Source organism: Salmo salar, chromosome 07 (genome assembly GCF_965601325.2).
Source record: "Salmo salar chromosome 07, fSalSal1, whole genome shotgun sequence".
Lineage (NCBI taxonomy): Eukaryota > Metazoa > Chordata > Actinopteri > Salmoniformes > Salmonidae > Salmo > Salmo salar.
In genome coordinates, this window is record NC_138297.1 from 34,520,001 (window position 1) to 34,538,838 (window position 18,838).

At 43.8% G+C, this 18,838-nt stretch overlaps 1 protein-coding gene across 3 annotated transcripts in view; it reads right to left on the minus strand.

Moving 5' to 3' along the window:
* The window catches only part of LOC106609028 (N-alpha-acetyltransferase 40), a 54,750-nt gene extending 37,356 nt beyond the window's left edge, over window positions 1–17,394 (minus strand). Inside the window, exons 1-5 of one of the 3 annotated variants that reach the window (XR_006770619.2) lie at window positions 16,550–16,988; window positions 15,590–15,685; window positions 15,260–15,461; window positions 14,276–14,573; window positions 12,091–14,137 (exon numbers count right to left, since the gene is read on the minus strand). Coding sequence is in view for 2 of the 3 variants with exons in the window: in XM_045721873.2 (XP_045577829.1) it covers window positions 15,590–15,685; window positions 16,995–17,000 (102 nt within the window). In the remaining variant the exon portion in view is untranslated. The other 2 variants (XM_045721873.2, XM_014207362.3) reach the window with 2 other exon arrangements.
* Between the last annotated feature and the right edge of the window lie 1,444 nt (window positions 17,395–18,838).

Consider the following 18,838-nt stretch of genomic DNA (forward strand, 5'->3'; position numbering starts at 1 on the left):
GGATACTGGTCTGTAGTTGTTGACATCGGAGGGATCGAGTGTAGGTTTTTTCAGAAGGGGTGCAACTCTCGCTCTCTTGAAGACGGAAGGGACGTAGCCAGCGGTCAAGGATGAGTTGATGAGCGAGGTGAGGTAGGGGAGAAGGTCTCCGGAAATGGTCTGGAGAAGAGAGGAGGGGATAGGGTCAAGTGGGCAGGTTGTTGGGTGGCCGGCCGTCACAAGACGCGAGATTTCATCTGGAGAGAGAGGGGAGAAAGAGGTCAAAGTACAGGGTAGGGCAGTGTGAGCAGGACCAGCGGTGTCGTTTGACTTAGCAAACGAGGATCGGATATCGTCAACCTTCTTTTCAAAATGGTTGACGAAGTCATCCGCAGAGAGGGAGGAGGGGGGGGAGGAGGATTTAGGAGGGAGGAGAAGGTAGCAAAGAGCTTCCAAGGGTTAGAGGCAGATGCTTGGAATTTAGAGTGGTAGAAAGTGGCTTTAGCAGCAGAGACAGAAGAGGAGAATGTAGAGAGGAGGGAGTGAAAGGATGCCACGTCCGCAGGGAGGCGAGTTTTCCTCCATTTCCGCTCGGCTGCCCGGAGCCCTGTTCTGTGAGCTCGTAGTGAGTCGTCGAGCCACGGAGCAGGAGGGGAGGACCGAGCCGGCCTGGAGGATAGGGGACAGAGAAAATCAAAGGATGCAGAAAGGGAGGAGAGGAGGGTTGAGGAGGCAGAATCAGGAGATAGGTTGGAGAAGGTTTGAGCAGAGGGAAGAGATGATAGGATGGAAGAGGAGAGAGTAGCGGGAGAGAGAGAGCGAAGGTTGGGACGGCGCAATACCATCCGAGTAGGGGCAGAGTGAGAAGTGTTGGATGAGAGCAAGAGGGAAAAGGATACAAGGTAGTGGTCGGAGATTTGGAGGGGAGTTGCAATGAGATTAGTGGAAGAACAGCATCTAGTAAAGATGAGGTCAAGCGTATTGCCTGCCTTGTGAGTAGGGGGGAAGGTGAGAGGGTGAGGTCAAAAGAGGAGAGGAGTGGAAAGAAGGAGGCAGAGAGGAATGAGTCAAAGGTAGACGTGGGGAGGTTAAAGTCACCCAGAACTGTGAGAGGTGAGCCATCCTCAGGAAAGGAACTTATCAAGGCGTCAAGCTCATTGATGAACTCTCCAAGGGAACCTGGAGGGCGATAAATGATAAGGATGTTAAGCTTGAAAGGGCTGGTAACTGTGACAGCATGGAATTCAAATGAGGAGATAGACAGATGGGTCAGGGGAGAAAGAGAGAATGTCCACTTGGGAGAGATGAGGATTCCAGTGCCACCACCCCGCTGGCTCGATGCTCTAGGGGTATGCGAGAACACGTGGGCAGACGAAGAGAGAGCAGTAGGAGTAGCAGTGTTATCTGTGGTAATCCATGTTTCCGTCAGCGCCAGGAAGTCTAGGGACTGGAGGGTAGGGCTAGGGTCAGTCTGTTACATCTGGAGTATTTCTCTTGTCTTATCCGGTGTCCTGTGTGTATTTAAATATGCTCTCTCTAATTCTCTCTTTCTCTCTTTCTGTCTTTCTCTCGGAGGACCTGAGCCCTAGGACCATGCCTCAGGACTACCTGGTATGATGACTCCTTGCTGTCCCCAGTCCACCTGGCCGTGCTGCTGCTCCAGTTTCAACTGTTCTGCCTGCGGCTATGGAACCCTGACCTGTTCACCGGACGTGCTTGTTGCACCCTCGACAACTACTATGATTATTATTATTTGACCATGCTGGTCATTTATGAACATTTTAACATTTTAACATTTTGACCATGTTCTGTTTTAATATCCACCCTGCACAGCCAGAAGAGGACTGGCCACCCCTCATAGCCTGGTTCCTCTCTAGGTTTCTTCCTAGGTTTTTGGCCTTTCTAGGGAGTTTTTCCTAGGGAGTTTTTCCTAGCCACCGTGCTTCTTTCACATGCTTTGCTTGCTGTTTGGGGTTTTAGGCTGGGTTTTTGTACAGCACTTTGAGAATATCAGCTGATGTACGAAGGGCTATATAAAAATAAATTTGATTTGATTTGATTTGATTTGAGGGTAGCATAGGTTGAGATGAACTCAGCCTTGTTGGCTGCAGACCGGCAGTTCCAGAGGCTGCCGGAGACCTGGAACTCCACGTGGGTCGTGCGCGCTGGGACCACCAGGTTAGAGTGGCACACGCGGTGTGAAGCGTTTGTATGGCCTGTGCAGAGAGGAGAGAACAGGGATAGACAGACACATAGTTGACAAGCTACAGAAGTGTTGTTTCTTGTATTATTGTCTCTTGTGTCTTTAGAGAACTGCCTCGTTAGGACCCGGAGAAGGCGAGTGGGAAAGCTGCCGTTAACATCAATACTACTCGCCAACGTGCAATCATTGGACAATAAATTAGACGAGCTACGATCATGAATATCCTACCAACGGGACATCAAAAACTGTAATATCCTGTTTCACGGAATCGTGGCTGAATGACGACATGGATATTCAGCTAGCGGGATATATGCGGCACCGGCAAGATAGAACAGCACACTCTGGTAAGACGAGGGGGGGTGCGGTCTGTTCATATTTGTCAACTGCAGCTGGTGCAAGAAATCTAAGGATCTCTAGATTTTGCTCGCCTGAAGTAGAGTATATTGTGATGAATTGTAGGCCACACTTCTTGCCTAGAAGGTTTTCAGCTATACTTTTTGTGGCTGTTTATTTACCACCACAGACAGATGCTGGCACTAAAACCGCACTCTGTCAGCTGTATAAGGAAATAAGCAAACAGGAAACCACTCACCCAGAGGCGGCACTACTAGTGGCCGGAGACTTTAATGCAGGGAAACTTAAATCAGTTCTACCAAATTTCTATCAACATGTTAAATGTGCAACCAGAGAGAAAAAAAAAATTCTAGATCACCTGTACTCCACACACAGAGACACGTACAAAGCTCCCCCTCGCCCTCCATTTGGTAAATCCGACAACAACTCTATCCTCCTGATTCCTGCTTAAAAGCAAAAATTAAAGCAGGAACCACAAGTGACTCGGTCTATAAAAAAAGTGGTCAGATGAAACAGATGCTAGACTACAGGACTGTTTTGCTAGCACAGACTGGAACATGTTCCGGGATTCTTCCAATGGCATTGAGGAGTACACCACATCAGTCACTGGCTTTATCAATAAGTGCATCGAGGACGTCGTCCCCACAGTGACTGTACGTACATACCCCAACCAGAAGCCATGGATTAGAGGCAATATTCGCACTGAGCTAAAGGGTAGAGCTGCCGCTTTCAAGGTGCGGGACTCTAACCCGGAAGCTTACAAGAAATCCTGCTATGCCCTGCGACGAACCATCAAAGAGGCAAAGCGTCAATACAGGGCTAAGTTTGAATCATACTACACCGGCTCCGATGCTCGTCTTATGTGGCAGGGCTTGCAAATTATTACAGACGACAAAGGGAAGCACAGAGCTGCCCACTGACACGAGCCTACCAGACGAGCTAAATCACTTCTATGCTTGCTTTGAGGCAAGCAACACTGAGGCATGCATGAGAGCATCAGCTGTTCCGGACGACTGTGTGATCACGCTCTCCATAGCTGACGTGAGTAAGACCTTAAACAGGTCAACATACACAAGGCTGCAGGGCCAGACGGATTACCAGGACGTGTGCTCCGGGCATGTGCTGACCAACTGGCAGGTGTCTTCACTGACATTTCCCTGATTGAGTCTGTAATACCAACATGTTTCAAGCAGACCACCATAGTCCCTGTGCCCAACAACACGAAGGCAACCTGCCTAAATGACTACAGACCCGTAGCACTCACGTCCGTAGCCATGAAGTGCTTTCAAGTTCCTTGGTGTCCACATCAACAACAAACTAGAATGGTCCAAACACACCAAGACAGTCTTGAAGAGTGCACGACAAAGCCCATTCCCTCAGGAAACTAAAAAGATTTGGCATGGGTCCTGAGATCCTCAAAAGTTTCTACAGCTGCAACATCGAGAGGATCCTGACTGGTTGCATCACTGCCTGGTACGGCAATTGCTCGGCCTCTGACCACAAGGCACTAAAGAGGGTAGTGCGTATGGCCCAGTACATCACTGGGGCTAAGCTGCCTGCCATCAAGGACCTCTACACCAGGCGGTGTCAGAGGAAGGCCCTAAAAATTGTCAAAGACCCCAGCCATAGACTTTTCTCTCTACTACCCCATGGCAAGCGGACAAAAAGCCTTCTCAACAGTTTTTACCCCCAAGCCATAAGACTCCTGAACAGGTAATCAAACGGCTACTCAGACTATTTGCATTGTGTCCCACCAACCCCCTCTTTTACGCTGCTGCTACTCTCTGTTTATCATATATGCATAGTCACTTTAACTATACATTCATGTACATACTACCTCAATTGGGCCGACCAACCAGTGCTCCCGCACATTGGCTAACCGGGCTATCTGCATTGTGTCCCGCTACCCACCACCCGCCAACCCCTATTTTACGCTACTGCTACTCTCTGTTCATCATATATGCATAGTCACTTTAACCTGTCTGGGCTAGGGGCAGTATTTTCACAGCAGGATGAAAAACGTACCTAATTTAAACAGGTTACTACTCTGGCCCAGAAACTAGAATATGCATATTATTAGTAGATTTGGATAGAAAACACTGAAGTTTCTAAAACTGTTTGAATGGTGTCTGTGAGTAGAACAGAACTCATATGGCAGGCAAAAACCTGAGAAATCCAAGCAGGAAGTGGAAAGTCTGAGAATTGTAGTTCTTTTGATTCTCTATCGAAACTACAGTGTCTGTGGGGGACGTTGCACTTCCTAAGGCTTCCATTGGCTGTCAACAGCCTTCAGAAAGTGGTTTGAGCATTCTCCTGTCACTGGGCAGATAATAGGAGCTCAGTTTCTGAGTGGACTGCCTGGCAACAAAGGGATTGGATATGCTCGATCCCGCGAGCGCGCCGTTCCTTCTTTTTCTTCTTGAATGCATATGCTATTGTCCGGTTGGAATATTATCGCAATTTTACGTTAAAAATACCATAAAGATTGATTTTAAACAGCTTTTGACATGCTTCTAAGTACGATAATGGAACATTATGACTTTTCGTCTCTGGTTCCGCACTCGCGCGTTATGCCTTTGGATAAGCGATCTGTACGCACGAACAAAACGGCAGTATTTGGACATAAATATGGATTATTTCGAACAAAAACAACATTTCTTCTGGAAGTAGCAGTCCTGGGAGTGCATTCTGATGAAGATCAGCAAAGGTAAGAGAATATTTCTAATACTAATTCTGAGTTTAGGTGGCCCCGAACTTGGCGGGTGTCTGAATAGCTTGCTGTGATGGCTGAGCTATGTACTCAGAATATTGAAAAATGTGCTTTCTCCATAAAGCTATTTTAAAATCTGACACAGCGGTTGCATTCAGGAGTAGTCCATCTATAATTCTTTAAATAATTGTTATATATTTTGTCAACGTTTATTATAAGTATTTTTGTAAATTGATGTGCACATTCACCGGACGTTTTGGTGGGAATACATTTTCTGAACATCACGCGCCAATGTAAAATGCTGTTTTTGGATATAAATATGAACTTTATCGAACAAAACATACATGTATTGTGTAACAATGTCCTAGGAGTGTCATCTGATGAAGATCGTCAAAGGTTAGTGCTTCATTTAGCTGTGTTTTGGGTTTTATTGACATGTCCTTGCTTGGAAAATGGCTGTGTGATTATTTTTGTCTATGTACTCTCCTAACATAATCTAATGTTTTTCTTTCGCTGTAAAGCCTTTTTGAAATCGGACAATGTGGTTACATCAAGGAGAAGTGTATCTTTAAAATGGTGTAAAATAGTTGTATGTTTGAGAAAGTTGAATTATGACATTTTGTTGCTACGTAGCGTCCCACGTAGCCCATAGAAGTTAACGATATCTACATGTACATACTACCTCAATCAACCTGACTAACCGGTGTCTGTATGTAGTCTCGCTACTTTTATAGTATTTTTACTGTTTTATTTCTTTACTTACCCATTGTTCACCTAATACCTTTTTTGCACTATTGGTTAGTCTGTAAGTAAGCATTTCACTGTAAGGTCTACACCTGTTGTATTCGGCGCACGTGACAAATAAACTTTGATTTGAGTAAAGGGTCTGAACACTTATGTAAATGTGATATTTAAGTTTCTAAATTCTAAAAACCCGTTTTTTTTTGTCATTATGGGGTATTGTGAGTAGAAAGACTGTCGACAGGTGTGTGCTGTTCCAAATCATGTCCAATCAATTTACCAGAGGTCGACTCCAATCAAGTTGTTGAAACATCAAGGATGATCAATGGAAACAGGATGGACCTGATCTGTTCTTTATTTTATTACATTTGCAAACACTTCTAAAAATCAGTTTTTGCTTTGTCATTATGGGGTATTACGTGTAGATTGATGAAAAACATTTATTTAATAAATGTTGAATAAAGCTGTAACGTAACAAAATTTGGAGAAAGTGAAGGAGTCTGAATACCTTCCGAATGCACTGCATCTTTTTCATAATCAAAAATATTGTATTTTCAGCTGATGTACAAAACCAAAATTGAAAGACGCAAAAACAAAACTTAAGAACGGGAAGCATACAAATAGCGCACATAGAACAGATCTATTGCTTCTTATAGATTTTTCATTCTCATTGAAAGCAAGTCTAACTCACATTACTATGTGAATTTGGTCAGGTCGCCCAAAAAGTTACATGTAGGATTCTTTCACGCTTCTGGTTTGTAGAACAGAAGTTCAGAAAAGCGGCGTTGTTTATGTTCCAGTTTCTAGCAACAGCATAGAGTTAGCAAGCTAGCATAATGGCTGCACAGTCCTCTCGCCAATGATACTGTAGTGTCCCAGCAACAAACAAAAACACCCATACCTCAGATTTCACAACTTCCCAAAGGATGCGACTTTACATGACAGCTGTGTGAGAGCAAATACAAGGAATGAGGGCTCTGACTTTAATATTTTACGTGAGAGCACCTTCGTCTGAATTTTAACCCGGCCAACATCTACATAACACAAAAAGCCCGTTCTCGCATTAAGACTGAAAGTTCCCTGTCGGTTCTCTGGAACGACTGGGGGAAGAGCCTGCAGTCTCGGGTCTCTCCCTGATACAGCAAGTGCGCGACTGAGAACAGGAAGTGGATGTCTCCGATATGGACACAAGTGTTGGTGCCTCTGAAGTGACTGCAGCGGACCATGACTGCCTGCCCTCCCTGGTGAGTAACGTGAACTTAGGTTTTCCAGATGGTTGATGTGTTGTAGCTCAGCGCTGTAGTTCTGCAAACGGTTGCTATAGTTCAGATATTGCATTACCTGTATTCAGCTTTTGAAATAACAAAACTACTAACTCGCTAGCCAGCTTGCATGCTCTCTGTTCTCCCACACTGCTCTCCAACTTAAGCCACCCTCCCCTTAGTTTTGACCAACATTTCTTTAACCAAATAGCACTACCATAACATACTTGATTACATTTGTCCTGAGAACTAGACTAAGTTAGTTGGTTTACTGTGTCATGATACTGATAATCAAACTGAATAATACAATTTTGTCATATAAATTACCCCCTTTCTTTTCTATGGGTGTGTTGGATGCTCCACTGGATCGAATCAAGGAGCTAGAGATACAAGTCCAACAGCGCTCTGTTCACCATCTCCAGCTGCAAAAATTCGGTGCATCTGATGACAACTTCAGGTTCTATACCCAGTTCCACTCAGGTCTTCATGGTGTTCTGGGAGTCCATTGCCCCCTCTGCCTCCAGGTTAATCTACTAGTCCAAGTCCCAGAAGGCTGGAATGGGAAGCGCAACACCAAGGCCCAACAGGAAGCTGCCGCTCATAGACAAGTTTTTTCTTTACTGCTGTCGAGGAGCTGCTTGTCTGAAGGAGGTGGCGGACATATTTTGCGTGAGTGTCCGAACAGTAAACCGCATTATAATAAACCGGACCAACTACCTGTATCTTGTCTTGGATGTACAGAGAGCAGGTGCAGGCAAGCATGCCTGACAAGTTCAAAGTTGTACTCCAGTTATCCTGGACTGCACAGAGCTGAGATGTGCCAACCCCTCCTCTGACAGTACAGTAGGAGACCTTTTAATCTTACAAAATACACACCACCTTTAAGGGCCTGATTGGGATTGCACCTTGTGGAGCCATCACCTTTGTATCCAGGTTTTCACTGGGTCCATCTCTGATCAGGAGATTACACGTCTATCTGGAATCCTCGAGCTGTGAGCCTGGTGATGGACTCATGGTAGACAAGGGGTTCATCATAGAAAATATGCTGTCAGATGTGGGGGCAACGCTCATCATTCCCCCATTCAAAAGAGCAACTTGGCTAACATGGAAAGACACCAAGCGAACGCAAGCCATTGCATATCTGAGATTGCTAGCAGAGAGAACCATTAGGAGGGTGAAGAAATACCATATCTGGGACACGATTATCCTAATCACTCTGGCAGGCTGTGTCAATCAACTGTGGAGGAACTGCTGCTTAAATAGTGAACTAACAGGGCCCTCTGATTCTAAAGGGTAATAAGCCAGTGGGAAAACATGCTCAAGCACAGCAGTGCACACACACTACACATTAAATATTTGTTATTTTTGTTCAGTATAAAATCAAACGCAACAATGTCAAAGATTTTACTCAGTTACAGTTCATAGAAGGAAATCTGTCAATTGAAAAACTCATTAGGCCCTAATTTATGGATTTCACATGACTGGGCAGGGGCACAGCCATGGGTTCGCCTGGGAGGGCATAGGCCCACACTCTTGGGAGCCAGGCCAAGCCAAATTCTTTAAAACTACGTTGGAGGTGGCTTATGGTTGAGAAATTAACATTCAATTATCTGGCAACAGCTCTGTTAGACTTTCCTGCAGTCAGCATGCCAACTGCACACTCCCTCAACTTGAGACATCTGTCACCTTTTATTGTCCTCATCACAAGGTGCACCTGTGTAATAATTATGCTGTTTAATCAGCTTCTTCATATGTCACACCTGTCAGGTGGATGAATTATCTTGGCAAAGGAGAAATGCTAAACTAAGAGGGAAATAAACAAATTTGTGCACAACATTTGAGAGAAATAAGCTTTTTGTGCATATGGAACATTTCTGGGATCTTTATTTCAGCTCATGAAACATGGAACCAACACTTTACATGTTACGTTAATACTTTTGTTAGTTCAATTTAGGGATGCACGGTATATCGGAATCGGACGATATTAGCTAAACAATGCCTACATCGGTATTGGCACGATGTCTAGTTTAACACTGATGTGAAAAACCAATGTCAAAGCTGACATGCATACCTATGTAACGTAGGTACATGACGTAATGACGCCACGTAAAATTTGAAGCTACACGTGCAACACAGCATTCCTAACCTAGCCCACAATGTCTGCTGTGTGGATCGAGCATTCAACAGGCCGAGCAGTCATTTGAAAGAGTAAGAGCATTTCAGCAAGACAACTCAAAGGCGAAATCCATCAATGCCAAAAAAATGGAATTCATTGTCAATCAACCGTTCTCTGTCGTGGGTGATGTTGGCTTTCACGACTGGTCGAGCACCGGTACACACTAATGTTACCAAGTGCACTATTGTTCAGATATTGCCCTACCGGAGTTACACAGTAATAGCATCACTGCCATTAGCTTCACGACATACTATGGAACGCCGTTTGGGTCTTTGCATGTCAAAAAAGATACGTCAAATAACACTACTTGACGTGTAAAATAAGCATTTAAATTTGACACCTCAAATAACACCATTCTATTATAGAATGTTGCGTTTTCTGAATTTGCACGTGCAAGCTAAGCGCCACCGCTACCATCAGTAGCACTGTCAAAGCTGTACAAAAAAGTCTGCAAACAAGCAAACACCGGCCACGAACGATGTGTTTACAATACCGCGTTGGTAATAAAGCATTATTTGTGCGACTGCAACTTCTGGGGTAGGTAGCTAGCTTTAGCTTGGTACGTTACCTAGCTAGCACCAATACAACCAGCCTGAAAACAATGACCGGTAGAAACTGCAGTAATTTTCACTATTCTTAGCAGTGATATAGGAATCCTTGTAAGCATTAGCTAGGTAGCTACGTTTGCCTATTGAAATTGAACTTCAGTTCATGAAAATAAATTGCTAGCCAGCTACTTAACCCTGTTGTCCAAAACTAACGTTATAAGCAGCCAGATAGCCTCACTAGCCAGATGAAGCTCGACCGGATTATGTGTTGTGAAGCTAGCCACAATAAGGATTAGGCACAATAATGGAATTTGCAGTTTGCCTTCAAAATAAAGGTACCGTCTTTGAAAGTGATGCAGGTTACAAATTGGTAGAATCATGTCATATATAGACTAGATAATGTTAAACAAGGTTGGAATGTGAAGCAATGAAATTGGGTATCAGTCTACTCAATGACACCCACAGAACACAACTGTGAAGAGTTTACGCAAATATTAGCGTTGTAGCTCTTATCGCAGGACTATGACTGTGTAAAATCTCCCCAGTCAGCCTATTGTGTGTATTGACATTCATATTGCACTGTAACAGCTTTACCTAAGGATTGGGGATCAATGAAATGGGGTATCAGTCTACTCAATACCCAATATATTTTTTCGCAAAGTCCTCAGAGTTATCAGACTCAAACATCCACGCAGTATTGTTTCTCCTCTGGAATAGTGTACAATACACATAGGTTGACAATAAATGTGGCTCAATTCACAGTCCCTCAATAAGAGCTACAATGCTAATGTTCTCCGGGTGTTATTAAGTAGACTGATACCCCATGTCATTGATCCACAATCCATAGGTAAGGCTGCACAGTGAAATAAGTATGCCCCCAATGCAATTCTAAAGTATAATACATCCAGTGTGATTAATGTCAAATTAACAAATTGTCTGTCGATTTTATATAACATCCTCGTTTAGCATGATCTATTCAATTATGGCATAATTCTACTATTTATATTAATTTGCATCACTGTCAATGACCCACTTTTATTGAAGGCTAAACGCAAAGTCCACTATTGTGGCTAATCCTTATTGTGGCTAGCTTCACATAGCTGGGTCTAACCACCATTAACCAAATAAGAACTGTTTTATAAATTAAGGTTATTTTAGATGACACCTCGCTATATAGTTAGCTAGCTAACTAACTATAGCTACTGAAACAGATTGTCGTTTTGCTATGTTTTTGGGGAAGAACATTGTTTGCATCCATGAGCTAGCTAGCTTTGTTTTATGACCGGCACTGTAGGTGCGCGAGACTACTTTACCAGCATTATAGCATACGTATCGATGTGACATAAAATACAAGTGAGTGTAATCAATGTGTAATAACTACGTAAAAAATGTATGAACGCATTAATTATGTGACCTGCAGTCATATTCAGGTCCTGATTGGTCAACAAGCTTATTTGACGTGTATCTTTTTTGACATGCCAAGACCCAAATGGCGTTCCATAGAAATCCTGGTTGAGAATGAAACGACTGAACAAATTAACGAAACAGCACAGCAAGTGAAATAAATGTTGTTTTACTGGTAATTGGGACATACGTTTCCAAAATAACTTTTGTCAGTGTGGTGTGTAACCTTTAACTAGGCAAGTCAGTTAAGAACAAATTCTTATTTACAATGACGGCCTACCCTGGCTTAATTGTGCGCCGCCCTATGGAACTCCCAATCACAGCCGGATGTGATAAAGCCTGGATTCGAACCAGGAACTGTAGTGACATGTCTTGCACGGAGATGCAGTGCCTTAGACTACTGCGTCCATGTGTTTTAACTTCTTAACTTTAATAGAATGCTTAAAAGGCAGCTAAAATGTTAAATATCCGTTTTCAGTATCAGGTTTTTTGGCAAGTTAATATCGGTATCGGCCAAAAATGTCATATCAGTGCATCACTTGTTATATTATGTCATTATAAATAACAGCTTTATACCAACGTGTACATGTTTTGTGATCATTATAAATTGATCTGTTCAGAAAAGATACATTTTGGATCATTTGTATTGTTAGGTTAAGAATAAGATGGTGTTTTGGGATGTAGTATTTGCATAACGCATTAATCTGTTAGAACATTGTTACATTTGATTTTATTATTAAATACATTGAATATTCATTCTGTGACATGTTTAGCCTGTCATAAAATAACAAAGATCACACAATTCAATCAGTAGAATACTCTATTACAATGTTGCTTACATTTTAGTCATTTAGCAGACACTCTTATCCAGAACAACTTACAGTAGTGAGTGCATACATTTTCTTACTGGACACCCGTGGGACTCGAACCCACAACCCCAGCGTTGCAAACACCATGCTCTACCTACCAACTGCCAGACGGGAGAGAAACAAAATAACACATTTGTTAAAATAATCTCCTTTACATACAATTGTAAATAGTTATATACAGTACACAACCAAAAGTATGTGGACACCTGCTCATCAAACTGTTCGCTGCTCTGGCACCAATGGTGGAACAAGCTCCCTCACGACGCCAGGACAGCGGAGTCAATCACCACCTTCCGTAGACACCTGAAACCCCACCTCTTTAAGGAATACATGGGATAGGATAAAGTAATCCTTCTAACCCCCCCCCAAAAAAAAGATATAGATGTACTATTGTAAAGTGTTTGTTCCACTGAATATCTTAAGGTGAATGCACCAATTTGTAAGTCGCTCTGGATAAGAGCGTCTGCTAAATGACGTAAATGTAAATCTCCCCCCTTTGATGCTATAACAGCCTCCACTCTTCTGGTAAGGCTTTCCACTAGACGTTGGAACATTGCTTCAGGGACTTGAGTCCATTCAGCCACAAAAGCATTAGTGAGGTCGGGCACTGATGTTGGGCGATTAGGCCTGGCTCACAGTCGGCGTTCCAAATCATCCCAAAGGTATTTGATGGGGTTGAGGTCAGGGCTCTGTGCAGGCCAGTCGAGTTCTTCCTCACCAATCTCGACAAATCATTTATGTATGGATCTCGCTTTGTGCACAGGGACATTGTCATGCTGAAAGAGGAAAAGGCCTTCCCCAAACTGTTGCCACAAAGTTGAAAGCACAAAATCGTCTAGAATGTCATTGTATGCTATAGCATTAAGATTTCCCTTCACTGGAAGGGGCTGTCGGACTGCCAGAGAACGCGTTTCCACTGCTCCTGAGTCCAATGGCGGCGAGCCTGCCATTGTTCATGGTGATCTAAACCCATTTATTGAAGCTCCCGACGAACAGTTGTGCGGACATTGCTTCTAGAGGTATTTTGGAACTGTCGTGAGTGTTGCAACCGAGGACAGACGATTTTTACGCGCTTCAGCACTCAGAGGGCCTGTTCTGTGAGCTTGTGTGGCCTACCACTTCGCAGCTGAGCCATTGTTGCGCCCAGACGTTTCCACTTCGCAATAACAGCACTTAAATGGGGCAGCTCTAGCTGGGCCAAAATTTGTTTAACTGACTTATTGGAAAGGTGGCATCCTATGACGGTGCCACTTTGAATGTCTGAGCTCTTCAGTAAGGCCATTCTACTGCCAATGTTTGTCTACGCAGACTGTATGGCTGTGTGCTCCATGTTATACACCTGTCAGCAACGGGTGTGGCTGAAATAGCCAAATCCACAAATTTTAAGGGGTGTCCACATACCTTTGAATATATAGTGTATGTACATTTCCTTGGGCAACATTTATTTTGCCTGCCAAGTAAGACTGGCTGACCTGCAACAATATATATCTTAAGGTACACATCCATGTAGGTGTAGAAGTCAATCTCTGCTATTAAAGAATCTCTCCAAACAATCTCTACTGTAATGTCACGTCTAGTGCCTCGCTGAACCGGCTAGCAGTCAGTCACACATGGTTTCCTCATTTCCTTCCATAGTAGACAGGCAGACTGCAATTGCCTTTCTTTTACTGTGAGTTGGGGGAATGCAGGAGCATCTGGACGCTTTAGAATCTCTTGGGGTGACAGTTGGGGGACACTATGACAGCATTGACCCCACGGGGCACTGGAACAAATCTAGAGTCAACCAGAGTAATTTCTTCCAGTCCATGCAGCACCTTGGCAATGGCAGGTTGCGGTCTCATGCTCCTCAAACTTGGTCCAGCAGACAGCACCGTCATGTCAGGAAGAGGCCCTGAAAAACACAAAGCATAGACAAGGGATGAATGTCAGTCAAGACCATAAAACTTTAGTCCAATAAAGTTCAACACAAGTGAAGGCAACGTGTCAGCCTGGGGATGCCAACCCGTTTAAACAGACAATTGTAACTCACCAGGGAATGCTTGGTAAATAGTGGATTTAATGCCACTCCTGCCTGATGTCCTTGGCTTCCTCAACCATTATCAGCGAGCTCTGGTTGAATTCCCTGGTCAAACAATGTACAGTAATAGGAGCTTAAAAAAATACAAAATGTGTGTTCTCTCTGACAATATGAAAAATTCTCAATTTCAAAACTTGACCATTATGGTGTAATGTGCAATCTGGAAGAGCCACCAGATGATTGCACAAATCTCTGAGCTGCACATGAACAGGAGAGGCGGTTTATGATGACAGGCTCCTTGCAATGTGATCTAAAAGAACATGCAGGGGGGGGGGGTCATCACATAGTTGTGATACACTGTTCTTGATCAGCAAGGTCATGATTCCTTCTCTTCAATTCACACATTAAAATGTAACTGACCAACTACTAAAAGTTTACTATACTACACTACATTTTAAATGTTATACAAGCTCAGATCAATAACAAAGGAACTAGGCCTACTGCATGTCCAGGTACATGAGAATCAATACAGAGTTTAATTATTTTGAACATATGAGCAAAATACAGGTAAACTGCAACCGCATCAACAATAAGACCTCAACTGCCTATCATATCTCGTAACCTGCAGTAAATGGGGCTCCTCATTGACCTGTGACACCTTGTCCATACTACCACTGCCTCCTCCTGATCTATTATGTTTTACACTGCCCATTCAAAACAGCGCAAGAAAAGAAAAAAAGTGTTAGGTGAGATGTAATTTATTAGCGTACATCAATTAAAATTGATACTCTTAATGTTACTGAGATGGGTCTAGCTAGCTACGTTGCTTACTAGAAACAAATAATATACACAGTGGCTGGCCAAATAGCTAGAGAACTAATTAATGGTAACTAAGTCTGACAAATATTAAGTAAAGTTAGCACTAATACATTTGGTAATGTCTTAGCTACCGTTAGCTAGCTAGTTCTCAACTGGTCACTTCAAGCACTAACTTACCTTGATAGTTGAAGATATGTTTGCGGAAGAAATTGTATTCTTTATCAAGTTTAGATCTCTTCGTCTGGGAATGTTCGTGAACGATAGCCACATCACCCATGCAAATTGAGTAGTGACTGGGTAAACTCCATGATCGAATTTTGCGGAAGACTAGACGACAACCGGATATCGTCATACACCGCTTGGCACGGGAGGAAGTTGTCTGTTGGGGGTGTGAAAAAAGCCTATTGTAGCTTTAAGTACTTTACACCACTGAATATTAGTGTGCATATAAACATTCAATGATGTGGCACGCAACCATTGGTTGATGCAATGCACATAAGGACTTACCTTATTTGCTGTGTCCACCTTGGCACACACAGCATCCATGGCTGCCCTCTCCGCCAGGCGAGCCTGTTTCTTCTCCTTCGCCTTGTTTGACTTCCTCTGGAGAGGTATGAGGGGAGAGAGGTACAGTTAGAGATGGGAAATAAAAATGTCTGTTGGTCAATCTTCAAGCAGAAGGCTGCAGCAGTAGTGTGTTTGTGTGCATGAGTGAAGTGAGGGACATGTGTCCCAATATTGATGAAAGGCCAGAGACATGGTTTAGTGCCTCTTGCGCCTTAGAAAAACAGATGAGGGTCTAGCTATATAATTACAAAAGAAAAACTATTTATAGTCCGAATGTTAGTTTCACTGTGTTGGCATGAGAGTGGAATGCTGGCCAGAACTTTCTCCACAACTAGGATGAGACCTTCCAGGAAGAGATTCTGAGCACGTGAAAAATTAGCTGGAGGTGCAAGTGTTTTAGCTAGCAAACAAAGTTGGCCGGCAAACAAACAAACGGTTGGCTGGCTAGCAAACAGCTGGCTAGCACACAAACAAACGGCTGGCTAGCACACAAACAAACAAACGGCTGGCTAGCACACAAACAAACAAACGGCTGGCTAGCACACAAACAAACAAACGGCTGGCTAGCACACAAACAAACAAACGGCTGGCTAGCTAACAAACAAACAAAGCTAGCTAACAAACAAACAAACAAAGCTAGCTAGCTAACAAACAAACAAACAAAGCTAGCTAACACAAACAACACAAAGCTAGCTAACAAACAAACAAACAAACAGCTAGCTAACAAACAAACAGCTAGCTAACAAACAAACAGCTACCTAACAAACAAACAGCTAGCTAACAAACAAACAGCTAGCTAACAAACAAACAGCTAGCTAACAAACAAAAACAAACAAACAGCTAGCTAACAAACAAACAGCTAACAGTGCGGGTAGGTAACGTCAGTTAGCGACTTCTTACCCCAGATAGATGTAGGTTGTGAAACGTGACTTAAAAATCACCAGGTTACTTACTACTTCTCAAATGTTCTAAACAGGTAGCTAAGAGTCGAGCCTCCCACCTTGCCTAATCTCGACTATGGTATGATACAGTGCGAAGCCTTTGTGAAAATTGATTCATATCAAGCTAGTTACGTGGCTACCAAGTTCAGGTAGTACCACACCTGAAAACAAACACACCGCGTTGCAATGGGGCAACACTGGACCAAATAAAACGAGTGCAAACGATTGTTTTAACCATCACAAAAAGGGGTTATTTTGGAGCTGGTTAATGGTGTGCCTGCCAGCCATCCATTCCGTTGTCTCTCCATCACGCATTCACGGGATCATGATTTTGGACGCTGTCTTTGTTTGATGGAAGCATTCACCTTTTCACACAAATACACGGACAGACGGTCAAAACTCACCCCCATATTGCTGTATTATAACGACCGCCTTGAAGAAACTAACTAGCTATCTTGCAAGCTGTTGTATTGATATAGCTAACTAGCTCGCCAAATTAATATGTTTCTTGAGTGGGGCAAGATTAGGTAAAATGATTGCGTTGCTAGATATTTAGCAAGCTAACTACCGCGTTACCTCAACTGGCTACAAATAACAATATGCCCACGATTGCTTACATTAACGTTAATCGACGAAATTAAACGTTTAATCACGTTTTATATTATTTGGCGCCAAGAGAAAGGGTTGATTTACGTCTCTTGGCCCTACTCCCTTTTCTCTATCCTTTCCTCCCTCTTTCTTTCTTTTACTACTCTTCTCAGATCAACATTAACGAGAATATCGTTTCCTTTTAAGCATTGGGGAAATGACGACATCAGCTTGTAGGGGGTCAATAAAGAAAGAAACCTGACAACTATTATTCCTGAATTCACTCTGCAAAATGGCTATATAAAAAACTGTATTCATGTTTTTCTCACTTGTTGTGGAAATATGAATAATGATTCTGGTAACTATTTAAGAGGGTCTGAAGTTCGGTTACGTTTTGGAGGCCAAAAAATTATGGCTATTGAGACATGGTTGTCCAAATTATACTCCATAATGTCCATCTACACTGTAGTAATATTATTATTATTTATTTAAATATCTATATATTTATTTATTTAAATATATATATATATATATATATATATATTGTAATGACCTGACTAGATCATGAAGGAACAATTGTCCAGACAGAGGATGGAGTTAACGAATGGACGGTTTATTAACCCAACTTAACACAGGCTACTGTTTGGCCGTAGCCCACGCCAAATAAATGAAAGGTAAACTACAAACCAACCGTGACCTTCTCTTGTGAAGCCCAGACGTAAGAGAGAGAACAATGGCTAAACCCGGTCTTAACTTCCAATGCTCCATCCCCCTGCCCAACCCCCCTTCACGCCACTCCGCCAACCACCAGGCTGCCCGGTATCCGAACATTCCAGGCAATCCCGTGATTGGTAGATAGCAGGTTGATTGGCATGACCCCGCGAACACTGGTAAGTACGACACAACCCACTAATAGCCTAACACATAACCCACAACTGTCTGTGCGGGTCGCTACACAGCCCCCCCACCACAAAGTCCCTCGTCCCCGAGGGGACAAACAAAGTCTCTGAAGCGACCCGGAGGTCTCCTTTGCCTGCGTGGCCGTGATGGTCGCAGAGTGTCCAGATGTTAAACAGGGGGCTCCATCCGTGGCAGGGGGCTGCCCCTCTGGGACCCAGGGGATGAAGGAAGGGATATGGGAGACAAGGAAGCGGGAACGGGGAATACAGTCCGTGGCACCGGGGAACCACGCGGTGACACAGGGAGGGAGACAGGGGGAGTGGGCCGTCTGGAGCCTTGTCGACGGCACCTGGGGGTGGGTGCCTGGAGAATGTCCTTGCCAGAGAGGGGAATTGTGGGGGTCCCTGGGGTTTGGGGAGAAGCGGCACCTCTGTATGGGGCTAACCTGTCCCGGTGCAGTGCCACCTTTCTCCCCCTGGAAGGAAGCTGCACCCGGTACACAACCTCCCCTACCCTCTCCAGGATGCTGCAGGGCCCCACCCAGTGACTGTCCAACTTGGGGCATCTGCCTTTTTTCCTTAGGGGGCTGTAGACCCAGACCAGCTCCCCAGCCACAAAGTGCCTTCCTCGGGTGTGCACGTCATAGTTCCTCTTCTGCCTCACACCTGCATTCACCAGCTGCTCTCTGGCGAAGTTGTGGGCTGTCTCCAGGCGGTCCTGGAGTCTCCGGGCATACTCCGGCCCTGGGGGAACATGAGGG